The sequence below is a fragment of the Stegostoma tigrinum genome, chromosome 12 (genome assembly GCF_030684315.1).
Source record: "Stegostoma tigrinum isolate sSteTig4 chromosome 12, sSteTig4.hap1, whole genome shotgun sequence".
NCBI classification, from domain to species: Eukaryota; Metazoa; Chordata; class Chondrichthyes; order Orectolobiformes; family Stegostomatidae; genus Stegostoma; species Stegostoma tigrinum.
Window position 1 is genome coordinate 215,092 of NC_081365.1, and position 21,161 is coordinate 236,252.

At 46.5% G+C, this 21,161-nt stretch overlaps 1 protein-coding gene across 2 annotated transcripts in view; it reads left to right on the plus strand.

The window, feature by feature from the left end:
• LOC125456989 (ubiquitin-associated and SH3 domain-containing protein A-like) overlaps nt 1-21,161 on the plus strand; it is a 163,566-nt gene that overhangs the window by 108,754 nt on the left and 33,651 nt on the right. For both annotated transcript variants that reach the window (XM_059650053.1, XM_059650054.1), the window contains 2 exons: nt 1,131-1,223; nt 18,830-18,974. In XM_059650053.1, the coding sequence (XP_059506036.1) occupies nt 1,131-1,223; nt 18,830-18,974 (238 nt within the window). The remainder of the gene's footprint in view (nt 1-1,130; nt 1,224-18,829; nt 18,975-21,161) is intronic.

A 21,161-nucleotide genomic window follows, 5' to 3' on the forward strand; every position in this document is an offset into this window, starting at 1 on the left:
ATTGTCCACTTAGGAAATTCTGTCTCACTGGTCACACATTCTATTGGTCCTTGTATAGCTGATGAGCCTGATCCTGGAGCCACACCTCTGACCACCTCTGGCAGATGTTTCCAGGAGATGGAACTGATCCTTGGCCATGAAATCATTGGTATTCCTTTCTCCTTTACTGCACTTCCTCTTGCCGCTGGGTATTCTAAAAGGATGTGCCCCTTCATATAAGAGTTTCCTCCAAGTTGGTTTCTTTAGAAAGAAAATCTCCCACGCGTTGAAATCAATGTTGCATTTCTTGAGAGAAACTTTCAGGAAGTCTTTGAAATGTTTCCTCTGTCCTCCTTTAATTTGAGCGCCTTCCTTGAGCTGGTGAGAAGACTTACTTGTGCAGTCAAAATTCAGGCTTAATTATGGCCAATTCAACTACCAGAAGTTAAGGCAGGGTGCAGTGATAAAGGACTTCAGCTATGTGCAGAGATTGGAAGAGGTGCATTATCTTTCAGAGCCAAAGAGGTAAAAGAGAAATTTAACAACAAAAACAAAGTTGCTGGAAAAGCTCAGCTGGTCTGGCAGCATCTGTGGAGCAGAAAACAGAGTTAACATTTCGGGTCCGGTGACCCTTCCTCAGAACTGAGTTAATTCTGTTTTCTCCTTCTCAGAATCTGCCAGACCTGCTGAGCTTTGCCAGCAACTTTGTTTTTGTTCCTAATTTACAGCATCCGCAGTTCTTTTGGTTCTTAAAGGGAAATTTAAAACAAGTTTGAAAACAATGAATTTTGTCAAAGTGAAGAAGCAATAAGTGTTTTCAGTGGCTAGAGGATCAGGAACTGTGCAATCGATGGGCCAAAGAACCGAGTGTAACAGGAAAAATGTTTTTGAAGAAGAATGGGTTGTTGTGCTCAAGAAGGTGCTATCTGCAAAAGCATTTGGAGCACATACAATCGTTACTTTCCAAAGGAATTTATACTGAGCTTTGGAGACAGATCAGAAGAGTAGAATTCATCAGCTAGCTCTTCCAAAGATATAACAGATACAGCAGACTCAATGTCCTTTACGTGGATCAATGTGAATTTCTACATTGATAAGTATAGCTGTGAAACAGTTTTAATAAGGAGCTGTTGTTTTCATTTGATAACTAGGTGAAGCAGTTCGCGAACAGGAACTGATGATCCAATGTGTCTACTCATCTCCTGCTCTACGATGTGTCCAGACAGCTCACTATGTCCTTGAAGGTAGGATCCATGCCTTCAATGTAAAAATTGCATAATTGTACCTTCTGTATTTATGTTTGTGGACTGAAAAGGAAAAGGATGTTTTAAAACCAATGATTGTGGAAAGAATTGCCACATTTTTATAATTGTTAGTCAGCTCAATGTGTGCATTGTTTACATTGTTGCTTTATTCAAGCAGTGTTATAGGAAGGATATTATTAAGCAGGAGAGGGTCCAGAAGAGATTTACCAAGATGGTGCCAGCAATGGAGGGTTTGAGTTTTGGGGAGAGGCTGGATAGGCTGGGACTTTTCTCACGAGAGAGTGGGAGGTTGAGGGTTGGCCTTATAGAGGTGTATAAAATCATGAGGGGGATAGATAAGGTGAATGGCTGTTGTCTTTTCCCTAGGATGGGGGATTTTAAGATTAGGGACCATATTTTAAAAATGAGAGGAGAAAGGTTTAAGAAAGACACAAAGGGCAATTTTGTTTTAAACAGAGGGTTGTTCATGCGTGGAATGATCTTCCAGAGGAAGTGGTGAATGTGAGTACAGCTACAACATTCAAAAGACATTTGGATAAGTACATGAATAAGAAATATTTGGGGAGATATGGGCCAGGAGCAGACAGATGGGACTAGTTTGGCTTGAAATTACGGTTTACATGAACTGGTTGGACCGAAGGGTCTGTTTCCATGCTGTGTGACTCTGAGCAGTGGGTGGTGCTGTTTGCAGATGGCCCAGCACCAGGTGATTTTTGCAAAATGAGATTTAGTCAACAACAATTGCAATTGTGCAATTGCAACCAGTTCTGGATGCACAAAGTCATCAACAAGTCAAAAATTCATTCATTGGTTCCTGGGTAGCTGAACAGCTTGTGCATATGAACAATGCAGTGAGAAGCCTCCAGACCTCTGGGAGGAGACATTCTCTCTCTCTCTCTGTCAGTCTTGCTCTTTCTCTCTCTCTCCTCTCTCTCCTGTCTCTCTCACATTCTTTCTCTCTCACTCTCCTCTCTCTGCAATAAAAGCACCTGAAGTCTGAAGAAAGCCAGTTACTTTCTCCTACCAATTACTGAAAGAAGTTTCTTTTCAACAATAATTAACAGAACAGTTAAACAGGTTAGGTCTTTACTTATTGAAGTTTAGATGTAGAAAGAAAGTACAAACAGCAGTAGGCCGTTCGTCTCTTCAAGCCCCATCCAACACTGATCTTCCAACTCAGTGCCCTGTTCTTGCTTTCTCCCCATAACCTTTTCTTGCTTTAACTCCAAGAATTATATCTAACTCCTTCATGAAAACATTCAATGTTCTGAAAGTCCAAGCAAACCACACACACTAGTTCCTTTCATCAAGTCCTCCAGTTATATCAAACATGATAAACCTTTTGTAAATCCATGTCGACTCTGTCCGATCCTGTCACTGTTTTCCAAGTGCTCTGCTGCTCATTTTTTTTTACAATGAACTTAGGTTTTTACCCCACCATCAACATCAGGCTAACTGGTCTATAATTCCCTTTTTCCTTTCTACTTCCATTTATTTAAATAGTGCAGTTACATTCATTACATTGCAATTGATAAGAAATGTTCCAGAGGTTACTGAGTCTTGAAAAATGACAACCAATACATCCACTGTTTCTAGGGCCACTTCCTGAGAAGAATAAGCCATGAACTAATTCAAACAAAGATTCTCAGGAGGCTTGGGAGGATCGTAGTTGAGATGTTTCCACTAGTGGGAAAATCTTGAAATAGAGGACATAGTTACAGAATAATGAGACACTTTTTCAAAACTGAGTTGCAGAGGATTCTCCTTCCAGAGGTTAGTGAATGTCTGCACATTCTATACCCAGACAGTTGCGGAGATGAGAGCACAAACTATTTAAAGATGAAGCAGATTGGTGTTTAAATAAAAATCTAACAGTTGAACACAATCAGGAGCTGCCACAAAAGAGGAATTGACCCCTGTTGGTGATCAACCATGGTCTTATAGATGGTGGAGCAGGCTTGAGGGGCTGAATCACCTACCGTGACCTTTTTTTCGAAAGGAATGGAGCACAAAATTAAGGAGGAGGCCTTATTAAAACTAGGGGTCACAATTTCAAAATTGTCAGCAAAACAGCTAGGATTGAGATGAGAAGAACAATTTTTACTTGGAGAGTGGTTATGATTTGGAATGCACTATCTGGGAGAGTGGTAGAGGAAGATTACACAGGAGGTGGCTCTATATTGAAAGGAATGAAGTTAGAGGGTGGCAGAGATAGGGCAGGAAAATGGGACTAGTTGGGTAGCTCTTTCAAGAGTCATGGCAAATATGACGGGTTCAATGGCCTCCTTCTGTCCTGTGACCTTCTATGATGCTATAATTCAATAAGGCTATAAGTCAGCCCACAGCTAGAATAGTGTTAATGGGAACTGCAGATGTTGGAGAATCCAAGATCATAAAAAGTGAGGCTGGATGAACACAGCAGGCCCAGCAGCATCTCAGGAGCACAAAAGCTGACGTTTCGGGCCTAGACCCTTCATCAGAGAGGGGGATGGGGTGAGGGTTCTGGAATAAATAGGGAGAGAGGGGGAGGCGGACCGAAGATGGAGAGAAAAGAAGGTAGGTGGAGAGGACAGTATAGGTGGGGAGGTAGGGAGGGGATAGGTCAGTCCAGGGAAGATGGACAGGTCAAGGAGGTGGGATGAGGTTAGTAGGTAGGAGATGGAGGTGCGGCTTGGGGTGGGAGGAAGGGATGGGTGAGAGGAAGAACAGGTTAGGGAAGCAGAGACAGGTTGGACTGGTTTTGGGATGCAGTGGGTGGAGGGGAAGAGCTGGGCTGGTTGTGTGGTGCAGTGGGGGGAGGGGACGAACTGGCCTGGTTTGGGGATGCGGTGGGGGAAGGGGAGATTTTGAAGGTGGTGAAGTCCACATTGATACCATTGGACTGCAGGGTTCCCAAGCGGAATATGAGTTGCTGTTCCTGCAACCTTCGGGTGGCATCATTGTGGCACTGCAGGAGGCCCATGATGGACATGTCATCTAAAGAATGGGAGGGGGAGTGGAAACGGTTTGCGACTGGGAGGTGCAGTTGTTTATTGCAAACTGAGCGGAGGTGTTCTGCAAAGCAGTCCCCAAACTTCCGCTTGGTTTCCCCAATGTAGAGGAAGCCACACTGGGTACAATGGATGCAGTATACCACATTGGCAGATGTGCAGGTGAACCTCTGCTTAATATGGAAAGTCATCTTGGGGCCTGGGATAGGGGTGAGGGAGGAGTTGTGGGGGCAAGTGTAGCATTTCCTGCGGTTGCAGGGGAAGGTGCCGGGTGTGGTGGGGTTGGAGGGCAGTGTGGAGCGAACAAGGGAGTCATGGAGAGAGTGGTCTCTCTGGAAAGCAGATAAGGGTGGGGATGGAAAAATGTCTTGGGTGGTGGGGTCAGATTGTAGGGGAAGTGTCAGAGGATGATGCGTAGTATCCGGAGGTTGGTGGGGTGGTGTGTGAGATCGAGGGGGATCCTCTTTGGGCGGTTGTGGCGGGGGCGGGGTGTGAGGGATGTGTTGCGGGAAATGCAGGAGACGCGGGCAAGGGCGTTCTAGACCACTGTGGGGGGAATGTTGCGGTCCTTGAAGAACTTGGACATCTGGAATGTGCGGGAGTGGAATGCCTCATCCTGGGAGCAGATGTAGCAGAGGCGGAGGAATTGGGAATAGGGGATGGAATTTTTGCAGGAGGGTGGGTGGGAGGAGGTGTATTCTAGGTAGCTGTGGGAGTTGGTGGGCTTGAAATGGACATCAGTTACAAGCTGGTTGCCTGAGATGGAGACTAAGAGGTCCAGGAAGGTGAGGGATGTGCTGGAGATGGCCCAGGTGAACTGAAGGTTGGGGTGGAAGGTGTTGGTGAAGTGGATGAACTGTTCGAGCTCCTCTGGGGAGCAAGAGGCAGCGCCGATTCAGTCATTAATGTAACGGAGGAAGAGGTGGGGTTTGGGGCCTGTGTAGGTGCGGAAGAGGGACTGTTCCACGTAACCTACAAAGAGGCAGGCATAGCTGGGGCCCATGCGGGTGCCCATGGCCACCCCCTTTGACTGTAGGAAGTGGGAGGAATCGAAAGAGAAGTTGTTGAGGGTGACGACGAGTTTGGCTAGGCGGATGAGGGTGTCGGTGGAGGGGGACTGATCGGGCCTGCGGGACAGGAAGAAGCGGAGGGCCTTGAGGCCATCTGCATGTGGAATACAGGTGTATAGGGACTGGACGTCCATGGTGAAAATGAGATGTTGGGGGCCAGGGAATTGGAAGTCCTGGAGGAGGTGGAGGGCGTGGGTGGTGTCACGGACAGAGGTAGGGAATTCCTGGACCAAAGGGGAGAAAATGGAGTCCAGATAGGTAGAGATGAGTTTGGTGGGGCAGGAACAGGCTGAGACAATGGGTCGACCAGGGCAGGCAGGTTTGTGGATTTTGGGAAGGAGATAGAAACGGGACGTGCGGGGTTGGGGAACAATGAGGTTGGAGGCTGTGGGTGGGAAGTCACCTGAGGTGATGAAGTCATGAATGGTGTTGGAGATGATGGTTTGGTGCTCGGGGATGGGGCCATGATCGAGGGGGCGGTAGGAGGTGGTGTCGGAGAGTTGGCGTTTGGCCTCGGTGATGTAGAGGTCAGTGCGCCATACTACCACTGCGCCACCCTTGTCTGTGGGTTTGATGGTGAGGTTGGGGTTGGAGCGGAGGGAGCGGAGGGCTGCCCGTTCTGCAGGGGAGAGGTTGGAGTGGGTGAGAGGGGTGGAGAGGTTGAGGCGGTTAACGTCTCGACGGCAGTTGGAGAGGAAGAGGTCGAGGGAGGGTAAGAGGCCTGGGGGTGGTGTCCAGGAGGAGGACTTGTGTTGGAAGCGGGCGAAGGGGTCAGTGGAGGGAGGGTTAGGTTCCCGGTTGAAGAAGTAAGCGTGGAGGCGAAGTTACTTTGTATTTTGTAATTTTTTTGTGATGGGAAGTTGAGATAGCTGTGCTGAGTGGAATATTTAAAGCCAATAAAATAAATAGCTTGTGAGACCTTTTGGTTTTTATTCAAGGTGGGCAAGAGAAGCAATATGAAGATGTGGAGTTAGGCTCCAACAGAACTACGGTTTTAATTTAGCTTTTAGCAATTGTTGGGTTTTGAAGTTGGTTGTGGAAGCCCTCATTCTTGCTCTCACTCTCTGTCTGTTACAGATGAAAGCTGTACTTCTTTATGTTGCCAGAATCAGTGGAGACAATCTATTTCAGTGAATTTGCCTTTGCCAAGGGTGTGTTTATGAGCTGTTACTATATTGGAACAGTTGCTGTTTAGTAGTTAAAAAATATATTATTCAGTTAAGTTTTCCAGTAGAGATAAAGTTATATCTATTTTCTTTATTTTGTTTGTATTTTAACTACAGAGTAAGAACAGAGTATATCTTTAAACAGTTTAAAACTGAAAAGTGTGACCAATCGAATTACATCTGGAACACAGCTTGGAACATTACACTTGCCTTTAAAGAGGATAAGTTTTATGGTCTAGGTTGTCTCCTTCATATATTTTGGGGAGAAGGGTTGTTGGTTTATTCTAAGAGAAACTGGGGGCTCTTATAAGGATCAAAATTTCCAGGTTGAGTTTCAGGTTATTGCACTCAGAGACAGTGAATAGTGGTTGTTGCAGTTATTTTTTGCATGTGTTATATTCCTCATTCATTAACGGAATGAGGGGCATTGCTGACTAGGTCAGCATTTATTGCCTATGCCAAATTGCTCAGAGGACATTTCAGAGTCAACCACATTGCTATGGGCCTGGAGTCACATGTAAGCCAGATCAGATAAGGATGGCAGTATCCTTCCCTAAAGGGCATTAGTGAATCAGATGGGCTTTCCCCCCCCAACACTCAACAGTAGATTCATGTTCATCATGAGACTCTTAATTCCAGATATTTTGTTGAATTGAATTTCCACCATCTGCCGTGGTGGGATTTGAACCCAGGTCCCCAGAACATTATAAGTCTCTGGATAAACAGACCAGTGATAATACCACAAAGACGTTCACCTCCCCTTATTTGGCTGGTTTAAACAATGCTTTGTACGTGGTAATGGCTCTTTCAGTCACCAAGAGTTTCCTAGGGGTGGAAGAAGTTACAAAGAACAAAGAAAATTACAGCACAGGAACAGGCCCTTCAGCCCTTCAAGCCTGCACTGATCCGGATGCTTTATCGAAACCTGTCGCCTATTTTCCAAGGACCTGTATCCCTTTGCTCCCAACCCATTCATGTACCTGTCCAGGTACATCTTAAATAGAACATAGAACATAGAACGTTACAGCACAGTACAGGCCCTTCGGCCCTCGATGTTGTGCCGATCTGTCATACCGATCTCAAGCCCATCTAACCTACACTATTCCATGTACATCCATATGCTTGTCCAATGACGACTTAAATGTACCTAAAGTTGGCGAATCTACTACCGTTGCAGGCAAAGCATTCCATTCCCTTACTACTCTGAGTAAAGAAACTACCTCTGACATCTGTCCTATATCTTTCACCCCTCAATTTAAAGCTATGTCTGCTTGTGCTTGCTGTCACCATCCTTGGAAAAAGGCTCTCTCTATCCACCCTATCTAACCCTCTGATTATTTTATATGTTTCAATTAAGTCACCTCTCGAACTTCTTCTCTCCAATGAAAACAGCCTCAAGTCCCTCAGCCTTTCCTGGTAAGACCTTCCCTCCATACCAGGCAACATCCTAGTAAATCTCCTCTGCACCCTTTCCAAAGCTACCACATCCTTCTTATAATGTGGTGACCAGAACTGTACACAATACACCAAGTGCGGCCGTACCAGAGTTTTGTACAGCTGCAGCATAACCTCTTGGTTCCGGAACTCGAACCCTCTATTAATAAAAGCTAAAACACCGTATGCCTTCTTAACAGCCCTGTCAACCTGGGTGGCAACTTTCAAGGATCTGTGTACATGGACACCGAGATCTCTCTGCTCATCTACACTGCTAAGAATCTTACCGTTAGCCCTGTACTTTGCCTTCTGGTTACTTCTACCAAAGTGCATCACCTCACACTTGTCTGCATTAAACTCCATTTGCCACCTCTCAGCCCAGCTCTGCAGCTTATCTATGTCTCTCTGCAACCTACAGCATCCTTCGTCACTATCCACAACTCCACTGACCTTAGTGTCGTCTGCAAATTTACTAATCCATCCTTCTACGCCCTCATCCAGGTCATTTATAAAAATGACAAACAGCAGTGGACCCAACACCGACCCTTGCGGTACACCACTAGTAACTGGTCTCCAGGATGTACCTTTCCCATCAACTACCACCCTCTGTCTTCTTTCAACAGGCCAATTTCCGATCCAAACTGCTATATCTCCCATAATTCCATTCCTCCGCATTTTGTACAATAGCCTATTGTGGGGAACCTTATCGAACGCCTTGCTGAAATCCATATACACCACATCAACCGGTTTACTCTCATCTACCTGTTTGGTCACCTGTTTGACGCTATTGTGCCCGCCTCTGCCACCTCCGCTGGCAATGCGTTCCACACACCCACCACCCTCTGCATAAAGAACTTTCCACGCATATCTCCCTTAAACTTTTCCCCTCTTACCTTGAAATTGTGACCCCTAGTAATTGAATCCCCCACTCTGGGAAAAAGCTTCTTGCTATCCAGCCTGTCCATACCCCTCATGATTTTGTAGACCTCAATCAGGTCCCCCCTCAACCTCCGTCTTTCAAATATAAATAATCCTAATCTACTCAATCTCTCTTCATAGCTAGCCCCCTCCATACCAGACAACATCCTGGTGAACCTCCTCTGCACCCTCTCCAAAGCATCCACATCCTTTTGGTGATGTGATGACCAGAACCGTACACAGTACTCTAAATGTGGTCGAACCAAAGTCCTACACAACTGTGATCAGACATAATGGGAACTGCAGATGCTGGCAAATTCAAGACAACAAAGAGTGAAGCTGGATGAACACAGCAGGCCAAGCAGCATCTTAGAAGCACAAAAGCTGACGTTTCGGGCCGAGACCCTTCATCAGAAAAGGGGGATGGGGAGAGGATTCTGAAATAAATAGGGAGAGGGGGGAGGCAGACTGAAGATAGATAGAGGAGAAGATAGGTGTAGAGGAGAGTATGGGTGGGGAGGTAGGGAGGGGATAGGTCAGTCCCGGGAGGACGGGCCAGTCAAGGGGGCGGGTTGAGGTTAGTAGGTAGGAAATGGAGGTGCGGCTTGAGGTGGGAGGAGGGGATAGGTGAGAGGAAGAACAGGTGAGGCAGGCAGGGACGAGCTGGTCTGGCTTTGACATGCAGTTGGGGGAGGGGAGATTTTGAAGCTGGTGAAATCCACATTGATACCATTGGGATGCAGGGTTCCCAAGCGGAATATGAGTTGCTGTTCCTGCAACCTTCGGCTGACATCATTGTAGCACTGCAGGAGGCCCATGATGGACATGTCATCCAAAGAATGGGAGGGGGAGTTGAAATGGTTTGCGACTGGGAGGTGCAGTTGTTTATTGCAAACCGAGTGGAGGTGTTGTGCAAAGCGGTCCCCAAACCTCCGCTTGGTTTCGAGGAAGCCATACCGTATACAACAGATGCTGTATACCACATTGGCGGATGTGCAGGTGAACCTCTGCTTAACATGGAAAGTCATCTTGGGGCCTGGGATTGGGGTGAGGGAGGAGGTGTGGGGCAGGTGTTGCACTTCCCGCGGTTGCAGAGGTAAGTGCTGGGTGTGGTGGCGTTGGAGGGGAGTGTGGAGCGGACAAGGGAGTCACTGAGAGAGTGATCTCTCCAGAAGGCAGACAACGGTGGGCTGGGAAAAACACGTCCCGTACCTTCCTGGACCTTTCTGTCTCCATCTCAGGCCCATCTCTAACGTATCCCTTACCTTTGCACCCCTCAAGGGTGCACTATACAGTAAATGGAAAAGTCCTAGGGAAAACTGATGAACATAGAGATCTGGGTGTTCAGGTCCATTGTTCCCTGAAGGTGGAAACACAGGACAATAGGGTGGTCAAGAAGGCATACAGCATGCTTTCCTTTATCAGATGGCATATTGAGCACAAGAGTTGGCAGGTCCTGTTACAGTTGTATAAGACTTTGGTTTGGCCACATTTAGAGTACTGTGCACAGTTCTGGTTGCCACATTACCAAAAGGATGTGGACACTTTGAAGAAGGTGCAGAGGAGGTTCACCAGGATGTTGCCTGGTATGGAGGGTGCTATGAAGAGAGGTTGAGTAGATTAGGATTATTTTCATTAGAAAGATGGAGATTGAGGGGACCGAATTGAGGTCTACAAAATCATGAGGGGTATAGACAGGGTGGATAGCAAGAAGCTTCTTCCCAGAGTGGGCGAATCAATTACTAGGGGTCATGATAGGGATAGCATAGGGAACTTGTGTGTGGAGCCTGAGGAGGTAGGGGAAGCCCTAAATGAGTTTTTTGCTTCTGTCTTTACGAAAGAAACCATCTTTGTAGTGAATGAAACCGTTGAAGAGCAGGTGTGCATGCTGGAATGGATAGAGATAGAGGAAGCTGATGTGCTGAAAATTTTGTCAAACATTAAGATTGACAAGTCGCCAGGCCCGGATCAGATTTGTCCTCGGCTGCTTTGGGAAGCGAGAAATGCAATTGCTTCGCCACTTGCGAAGATCTTTGCATCCTCGCTCTCCACTGGAGTCGTACCTGAGGACTGGAGAGAGGCAAATGTAATTCCTCTCTTCAAGAAAGGAAATAGGGAAATCCCCGGCAATTATAGACCGGTAAGTCTCACGTCTGTCGTCTGCAAGGTGTTAGAAAGGATTCTGAGGGATAAGATTTATGACCATCTGGAAGAGCATGGCTTGATCAAATACAGTCAACATGGCTTTGTGAGGGGTAGGTCATGCCTTACAAACCTTATCGAGTTTTTTGAGGATGTGACTAGAAAGGTTGATGAGGGTCGAGCTGTGGATGTGGTGTATATGGACTTCAGTAAGGCATTTGATAAGGTTCCCCATGGAAGGCTCATTCAGAAGGTCAGGAGGAATGGAATACAGGGGAACTTAGCTGCTTGGATACAGAATTGGCTGGCCAACAGAAGACAGCGAGTGGTAGTAGAAGGAAAATATTCTGCCTGGAAGTCAGTGGTGAGTGGGGTTCCACAGGGCTCTGTCCTTGGGCCTCTACTGTTTGTAATTTTTATTAATGACTTGGACGAGGGAATTGAAGGATGGGTCAGCAAGTTTGCAGACGACACAAAGGTCGGAGGTGTCGTTGACAGTGTAGAGAGCTGTTGTAGGCTGCAGCGGGACATTGACAGGATGCAGAGATGGGCTGAGAGGTGGCAGATGGAGTTCAACCTGGATAAATGCGAGGTGATGCATTTTGGAAGGTCGAATTTGAAAGCTGAGTACAGGATTAAGGATAGGATTCTTGGCAGCGTGGAGGAACAGAGGGATCTTGGTGTGCAGATACATAGATCCCTTAAAATGGCCACCCAAGTGGACAGGGTTGTTAAGAAAGCATATGGTGTTTTGGCTTTCATTAACAGGGGGATTGAGTTTAAGAGTCGTGAGATCTTGTTGCAGCTCTATAAAACTTTGGTTAGACCGCACTTGGACTACTGCGTCCAGTTCTGGGCGCCCTATTATAGGAAAGATGTGGATGCTTTGGAGAGGGTTCAGAGGAGGTTTACCAGGATGCTGCCTGGACTGGAGGGCTTATCTTATGAAGAGAGGTTGACTGAGCTCGGTCTCTTTTCATTGGAGAAAAGGAGGAGGAGAGGTGACCTAATTGAGGTATACAAGATAATGAGAGGCATAGATAGAGTTGATAGCCAGAGACTATTTCCCAGGGCAGAAATGGCTAGCACGAGGGGTCATAGTTTTAAGCTGGTTGGTGGAAAGTATAGAGGGGATGTCAGAGGCAGGTTCTTTACGCAGAGAGTTGTGAGAGCATGGAATGCGTTGCCAGCAGCAGTTGTGGAAGCAAGGTCATTGGGGTCATTTAAGAGACTGCTGGACATGCATATGGTCACAGAAATTTGAGGGTGCATACATGAGGATCAATGGTCGGCACAACATTGTGGGCTGAAGGGCCTGTTCTGTGCTGTACTGTTCTATGTTCTATGTTCTATGTTCTATGAGTTCAAAGTGAGAGGAGGAAAGTTTAAAGGAGATATGTGTGGAAAGTTCTTTACGCAGAGCGTGGTGGATGCCTGGAACACGTTACCAGCAGAAGTGGTCGACGCCGACACGTCAGCGTCTTTTAAGAAACATCTGGGCAGGTACATGTATGGGCAGGGAGTAAGTGGGCATAGACCACTTGAAAATAGATGACAGGTTAGACAGAGGATCTCGATCGGCGCAGGCTTAGAGGGCCAAAGGGCCTGTTCCTGTGCTGTAGGTTTCTTCGTTCTTTTTGTTCTTTGTTCTTCCTGGACCTTTCTGTCTCCATCCCAGGCAACCATCTACAAACCGATGTCCACTTCAAGCCCACCGACTCCCACAGCTACCTGGAATACACCTCCTCCCACCCAACTTCCTGCAAAAATTCCATCCCCTATTCCCAATTCCTTCACCCCCTGCACCCCACCCACCCACCCCACCCCCACCGCAGTGGTCGAGAATGCCATCGACCATGTCTCCTGCATTTCGGCAATTCATCCCTCACACCCCGCCCTCGCAACAACCACCAAAAGAGAATTCCCCCTCGCCCTCACATACCACCCCATCAACCTCTGCATACAATGCATCGTCCTCCGACACTTCGCTATCTACAATCCGACCCCACCACTAAAGACTCTTTTCCCAACCCACCCTTGTCTGCCTTCCGGAGAGACCACTGTCTCCACTCCCTTGTCCGCTCCACACTCCCCTCCAACCCCACCACACCCGGCGCTTTCCCCTGCAACCACAGGAAGTGCTACACTTGCCCCCACACCTCCACCCTCACCCCCATCCAAGGCCCCAAGAAGACTTTCCACATCAAGCAGATGTTCACCTTCACATCTGCCAATGTGGTCCACTGCATCCGCTGTACCCGGTGTGGCTTCCTCTACATTGGGGAAACTAAGTGAAGGCTTGAGGACCGCTTTGCAGAACACCTCCGCTCGGTTCACAGTAAACAACTGCACCTCCCAGTCGCGAACCATTTCAACTCCCCCTCCCATTCCTTAGACGACATGTCCATCATTGGCCTCCTGCAGTGCTACAATGATGCCACCCGAAGGTTCCAGGAACAGCAACTCCTATTCCGCTTGGGAACCCTGCAGCCCAATGGTATCAATGTGGACCTCACCAGCTTCAAAATCTCCCCTTCCCCCACTGCATCCCCAAACCAGCCCAGATCGAACCCCCCCCCCCACCTAATCTGTTCTTCCTCTCACCTATCCCCTCCTCCCACCTCAACCATCGGTTCTTGGGGCCTTGGTTACAACACAGAGTGAAGAACCAAGTTCAGATGACTCTGCATTGGATATTCTTCAAATTAAATTGCATAATGAGGAAGTTCTCAAAAATTGAAATGAATTATAGAGTTACCTTCCAGAGGAAAATTGAAATGACCTGAAAGAATTATTACTATCTCATGGAGAGCCTTGCCTGAATGGACTTGGAAATACTAATCTGATTATGCATGATGTCCTCAGTAGTTCAAACCCCCCCACTGCTTGTAATTCCTTACCTAAGGAGTTGGGAAGGAGCCAGGTCGCGACCGGGAATCACATGGTGGGAGCTGAACATGCAGGCTTCGTCCAGCAGCAATGGCCGATCAAGCGTGGGCTGGAGCAATGGCGACGGATCAAGAGTAATGGGGTGAGAGCGGGCTGGTGAGACAGTGCCAGCAAGATTGGGCCAGTCAGACAGCTCACAGCAGGACACCAACAAAGACATGGCGAGGGCTGGAAAGCCCTGAGTGTGAATGTGGCAGTGGAAAGGAAGTTGGACTCTCTTAAGTCAGCTTTTTTTTCCTTCTTCTCTTATTCTAAGTTAATGTGGATGGTGCCATGTATGCACAGCAAAGGTGCACAATGTTCACTGTATTTTTTACTTTTTTATCATTAAACCTTTAAATTTTATATTTTAAATTGCTTAACAGAAGGAAAACTCTGATTTTAAACCTCTGCTGCCTTGCGGCCATTCCCAAACATGGGAAAGGCTTCGGAAGTAAACGCTGAGGATAAATCCAGACCGGAGTCCCTAAGACAGTCCGATGTTATACCCAACCTCGTTCTGGCAACTCCTGCGATGACGCCAATGCCAAATTATATCGGCCCCTGCCCTTCCCTTGGATAACACTGGTGGCGTGGAGAGGGGAGACGTGCTGCAGGGGTAACTGCCGACCTCTCATAAGACCCTGCCCAGGCCTGCGCCCTGGAGGGGACACCCCAGCGTCGCCTCACCGCAGCGTCAAAACAGGGAAAGCAGCAGTCTACCTCACAGAGTACTGGCAGGTACTTTTATCCAAAGGAGTGAACGAAACTTTGGCTTTCGTGACACATAATGACTGCACCAGTTTAAAGTCGTGCCAGTTAAAGACTAATCAATGAAGTCATTTTGGAATTACCAAATTGTGTGGTATACATAGATGATCTGATGATCTTTAGTCATTTGGAGCATCTAGCAGAATTATTTGATTGACTTCAGTAGGCAGGCTTGGTGATAAATCTGGCTACGACTGAGTTTGTAAAAGCTCAAATCATGTTCCTGGGCCCTGTCATTGATCATCCACAGATGTGCAACAGGATGTGAAAATGAAGGCTATTGGGGTGTTGCCCATAAAATCGATAGAGGGAAGCACAACAATTCCTTGGACTGAGTGTTTTTTTATCGGAAATTCATACCAAATTTTAACAGCATGGTGACTCCACTGACTGATTTGTTGAAGACTTGCAGAAAATTTCAGTGGACAGAGGAATGTTAGAAGGCATTTGACAGCCTGAAAGCTGTGTTGACCACTGCTGCAGTGTTGGCCATTACTGCACAATGCCATTCAAAGTGACAATCGATGTAAACATTGCAGGTGTTGGCACTGTACTCTTGGAAGAAGATGATGAGAAGATAGAATGATCCATTGGGTATTTTTCCAGGAAGTTGAATATTCATCAACAGAAATATTCCACAATTCAGAATGAGACCCTGAGTTTAGTGTTGGCATTGCAAAATTTCAATATTTACGTTGCCAGTAATGTAACTGAGACAATTGTACACACTGATCATAACCCATTACAGTTTTTGGAAAAATTTAAGGATAAAAATTCCAGACTGTTTAGATGGAGCTTATTATTGCAGTCATTCAATTTGAAAATGACATGCACTGCAGAATGAGAGGATGTAATTGCCAATGCATTGTCACATTTTGATGAAGAAAGATGGAGGCACTTGGTGGCAGAATGAAATTGAATAGAACATAGAACATAGAAAAGTACAGCACAGTACAGGCCCTTCGCCCCACGATGTTGTGCCGTGGAATAATCCTAATCCAAAAATAAAATAACCTAACCTACATTCCCCTCAATTCACTGCTGTCCATGTGCATGTCCAGCAGTCGCTTAAATGTCACTAATGACTCCGCTTCCACGACTACCACTGGTAAACTATTCCATGCGCTCACAACTCTCTGGGTAAAGAACCTCCCTCTGACGTCTCCTCTATACATTCCTCCTAACACCTTAAAACTATGACCCCTCGTGGCAGTCAATCCTGCCCTGGGGAAACGTCTCTGACTATCGACTCCATCCATGCCTCTCATTACCTTGTACGCCTCGATCAGGTCACCCCTCTTCCTCCTTCTCTCCAGCTTAGGGTCAATGTAGTACATGTATGTTGCATAGGTTTTTACAAATAGCATAGGTTTTTACAAATGAAGTCATCTTTGGGGACCGCTTTGCAGAACACCTCCGCTCAGTTCGCAACAAACAACTGCACCTCCCAGTCGCAAACCATTTCCACTCCCCCTCCCATTCTCTTGATGACATGTCCATCATGGGCCTCCTGCAGTGCCACAATGATGCCACCCGAAGGTTGCAGGAACAGCAACTCATATTCCGCCTGGGAACCCTGCAGCCATATGGTATCAATGTGGACTTCACCAGTTTCAAAATCTCCCCTTCCCCTACTGCATCCCTAAACCAGCCCAGTTCATCCCCTCCCCCCACTGCACCACACAACCAGCCCAGCTCTTCCCCCCCACCCACTGCATCCCAAAACCAGTCCAACCTGTCTCTGCCTCCCTAACCGGTTCTTCCTCTCACCCATCCCTTCCTCCCACCCCAAGCCGCACCCCCAGCTACCTACTAACCTCATCCCACCTCCTTGACCTGTCCGTCTTCCCTGGACTGACCTATCCCCTCCCTACCTCCCCACCTACACTCTCTCCACCTATCTTCTTTACTCTCCATCTTCGGTCCGCCTCCCCCTCTCTCCCTATTTATTCCAGTTCCCTCCCCCCATCCCCCTCTCTGATGAAGGGTCTAGGCCCGAAACGTCAGCTTTTGTGCTCCTGAGATGCTGCTGGGCCTGCTGTGTTCATCCAGCCTCACATTTTATTATCTTGGAATCTCCAGCATCTGCAGTTCCCATTATCTCATCTTTGAATATTGATGGTTCTTTATTTTTAGGGGGGTGGTGTGATGATGCTGCGTCCTTAAGAGGTGTATTTTGTCATTTTTTTCATTAAGAGAGGTTGAGACAGAAGTGTTGAGGTAATCTGCTCCAAGCATTCAATTCTAGATATAGCAGTTTGGATCGGAAATTGGCTTGCTGAAAGAAGACAGAAGGTGGTAGTTGATGGGAAAGGTTCATCCTGGAGACCAGTTACTAGTGGTGTACCGCAAGGGTCGGTGTTAGGTCCACTGCTGTTTGTCATTTTTATAAATGACCTGGATGAGGGCGTAGAAGGATGGGTTAGTAAATTTGCAGACGACACTAAGGTCAGTGGAGTTGTGGACAGTGACGAAGGATGCTGTAGGTTGCAGAGAGACATAGATGAGCTGCAGAGCTGGGCTGGGAGGTGGCAAATGGAGTTTAATGCAGACAAGTGTGAGGTGATCCGCTTTGGTAGGAGTAACCAGAAGGCAAAGTACAGGGCTTATGGTAAGATTCTTAGTAGTGTAGCTGAGCAGAGAGATCTCGGTGTCCATGTACACAGATCCTTGAAAGTTGCCACCCAGGTTGACAGGGCTGTTAAGAAGGCATACAGTGTTTTAGCTTTTATTAATAGAGAGATCGAGTTCCAGAACCAAGAGGCTATGGTGAAGCTGTCCAAAACTCTGGTGCAGCCGCACTTGGTGTATTGTGTACAGTTCTGGTCACAGCATTATAAGAAGGATGTGGAAGCTTTGGAAAGGGTGCAGAGGAGATTTACTAGGATGTTGCCTGATATGGAGGGAAGGTCTTACAAGGAAAGGCTGAGGGACTTGAGGCTGTTTTCATTAGAGAGAAGAAGGTTGAGAGGTGACTTAATTGAAACATATAAAATAATCAGAGGGTTAGATAGGGTGGATAGGGAGAGCCTTTTTCCTAGGATGGTGGCGGCGAGCACGAGGCGGCATAGCTTTAAATTGTGGGGTGAAAGATATAGGACAGATGTCAGAGGTAGTTTCTTTACTCAGAGAGTAGTAAGGGAATGGAATGCTTTGCCTGCAACGGTAGTAGATTCGCCAACTTTAGGTACATTTAAGTCGTCATTGGATAAGCATATGGACGTACATGGAATAGTGTAGGTTAGATGGGCTTGAGATCGGTATGACAGATCGGCACAACATCGAGGGCCGAAGGGCCTGTACTGTGCTGTAACGTTCTATGTTCTATTGATCACGTTATAGGAAGGATGTGGAGGTTTTGGAGAGGGTGCAGAAGAGCTTTACTAGGATGCTGCCTGGATTTGAGGGTATGAGCTGTAAGGAGAGGTTAGAAACACTCGGCTTATTTTCTCTAGAGCAGTGGATGCTGAGGGGAGACTTGATAGAAGCCTGTAATATAATGAGATGCATTTATAGGGTTGATGGTCAGTATATTTTACCTGGAGTTGAAATGCCTAATGCTAGGGGGCATGCATTCAAGGTGAGAGGGGGAAGGTTCAAAGGAGACATGAGGGGCAGGTTTTTTAGAGAGTGGTAGGAACGTGGACCGCACGGCCACAGTTGGTGGTGGAGGTGATAAGATAGCGGCATTAAAAGGTCTTTTGGATAAACATACGGATATGTAAGAAATAAAGGGATATGGACCCAGGGCAGGCAGAAGGGATTAGTTTAATTTGGTATCATGTTTGGCACAACATTGTGGGCCAAAGGGCCCGTTCCTGTGCTGTACTGTTCTGTGTTCTATGTTCTGCGAAAGAAAAGCTGATATTAGTTTGCACGTGTGGAAGATGAAATATACCCAGTAACTGTTCCTAATGAGTCAATCCAGGAGCACCAAGTGGATGCTCGCAAATGCAAAGTCAAGTGGGAGCCTTCTAGTTAGCACAACATTAACTGAAGAAGAATTTGAATCCAGATTCCTAGATGAAAGATAATGTCCAACTAACTAACCCAGTCCTTCAGAGACCTACCTTAAACACATTGGATCAAATGGAACAATTCTATAAATCTGTGGCATGAAAAACAGCATTATAATCATTTCCTGGTATATTTTTCTCTTGGTGCAGCTCTCCACCTTGATCCTGAAGTGAACATCAGAGTGGAACCAGGTCTTTTTGAATGGACCAAATGGGAGGGTGATCGGACAATCCCAAACTTCATGTCTGTGACTGAACTCAAATCAGCAGGATACACGGTGGATGTCAATTACAGGTATTCCCCATAACCGGCCTCGGTGACATTCCCCAAAACCCTCCTCCTTCAGTTAAAGAGAGTATGGATCAGGAAGATGGTCAGGAATGGGAAAAGAAATGTGGAGAAGGGCTCAGGAATAGTGGAGACGATGGATCAGCAAGAAGAGAGGTGGGAATAAGACAGAGTATGGAGAAGAGGGCAGAAAAGGAAATGGTTGTGGAGTTGGGGGGAGAGACGGAGGGAGCAAGACTGTAAACTGGCTGATGTTAATAACATAAAGGGGCCCCAGTGATTTGGCAAACAGTGAAACCAGGAAAGCATTCAGGTGTGGGGCTGATAAGTTACACTCACGCCAGACAAATAGCAAGCTATGACCATCATCAACAAGAGACAATCTAACTACAACCCTTGACATTCAATGGTGTTAGAATCACTGAATCCCCCACTGTCAACAACGTGGGGGTTACCATTGACCAGAAACTCAACAGGACTCATCACATAAATACAGTGGCTACAAGAGCAGGTCAGAAGCTGGGGCAGGTAACTCACCTTCTGACTCCCCAAAACCCGTCCACCATCTACAAGGCACAAGTCAGGAGTGTGATGCAATACCCTCACTTGCCCAGATGTGTGCAGCCCCCAACAACACTCAGGAAGCTTGACATCATCCAGGACAAAGCAGCCTACTTGATGGGCACCACATCCACAAACATTCAGTTGCCCCACCACCGACACTCAGCAGCAGCAGTGTGTACTATCTATAAGATTCACTGCAGAAACTCACCGAGGTTCTTTATACAGCAACTTTCATACATAGTCTTCATGAAACAACAACAATCTCAAAGTCTCCTTTTCCACTGCAGAGTATGTGTTCTGTTTAATTTCTTAGAGAAATTTCACTGATTTCTCTATTCCTGATCATGTAGTCAAGGGTCCTACACAGACATTACATTGCATCTGACATGTACACTCCTCTGAATGGTTCTTCAAAACTGGCTTGGCTATCAAAGGTGCAGGTTTGATCACATGTTTTGGTGGGTGTGGGGATTGTGCTGCCGGTGGTGGTAGTGGAGTCAGATACTTAGACTTTCAAGTGGCTCTTGGATAGGCACATGGAGGATAGTAAAATGTAGGGTGTGCAGGGTAGATTGATCTTGGTACGATAATAGGTCGGCACAACATTGTGGGCCAAAGGGCCTGTACTGTGCTGTACTGTTCTATGTTCTGTGTTGAGGTTTGAATGAGATAAAGCAAGTAGCTCTCCATCCATTGTTATGGGGGGAGGCTGGCTAGGCTGGGACTTTTCTCATTGAAGTAGAGGAGGTTTAGGTATGACCTTATAGAGGTTTATAAAATCATGAGGAGTGTAGATAAGGTAAACTGCCTTAAGGTCGGGGAGGGAAAGACCTTAAAAAAGACATCAGGGCCGTCTTTTTTACACAGAAGGGTTTGTGCATGGAATGAACTTTCAGAAGAAGTGGTGGATGCTGGTACAGTTGCAACGTGTAAAAGACATTTAGATAAGTATATGAACAAAGAATGTTTGATCGGATATGGAAGAAATGCTGGCAGGTGGGACGGGTTTAGTTTGGGAAGATAGTCAGCATGGACTGGTTAGACTGAAGGCTCTGTTTTCATGCTGTATGACTCAATGAGCCCAGCTGTTCAGAACAGCCTCACAGCAAAATGCACAGAAAAGCAAGCGGTTATCGTGTGGCATGATTTATAGGAAGTCTTCTTAAAATAAAACTCCAGTGTTCATGGTGACCCTTCAATGATCTCTTTGAAATAAAGTACTCCGGGTATTACCACAAAGCCTGACGTAAGTTATTTTTTTCCACAATCCTGCAAAGCATATGCCTTCCAAGCAATGCTAAATATGAGTTGAAAGAAAGACTCTTTGAGAAGGCTACATCATCGATGGTTGACAAAAGAAATTAAGAACAGTGTGTTTAGGGAAAGCAACAAGGATAATCCAGGAAATTAAAAGCTGGTGAGCCTTACATCAGTGGTAGGGAAATTACTGGAGAAGGTTCTCAGGGACAGGATTTACTCAACATTTGGACAAGAATAAACTTACGAGGGATAGTCAGCATGACTTTGTGCAGGAGAGGTCATGTCTCTCAAATTTGATGGATTTTTTTGAGGAATTTGCAAAGATGATGCTTGAGAGTGGGGCAGTGAATGTTATCGATATGCACTTTA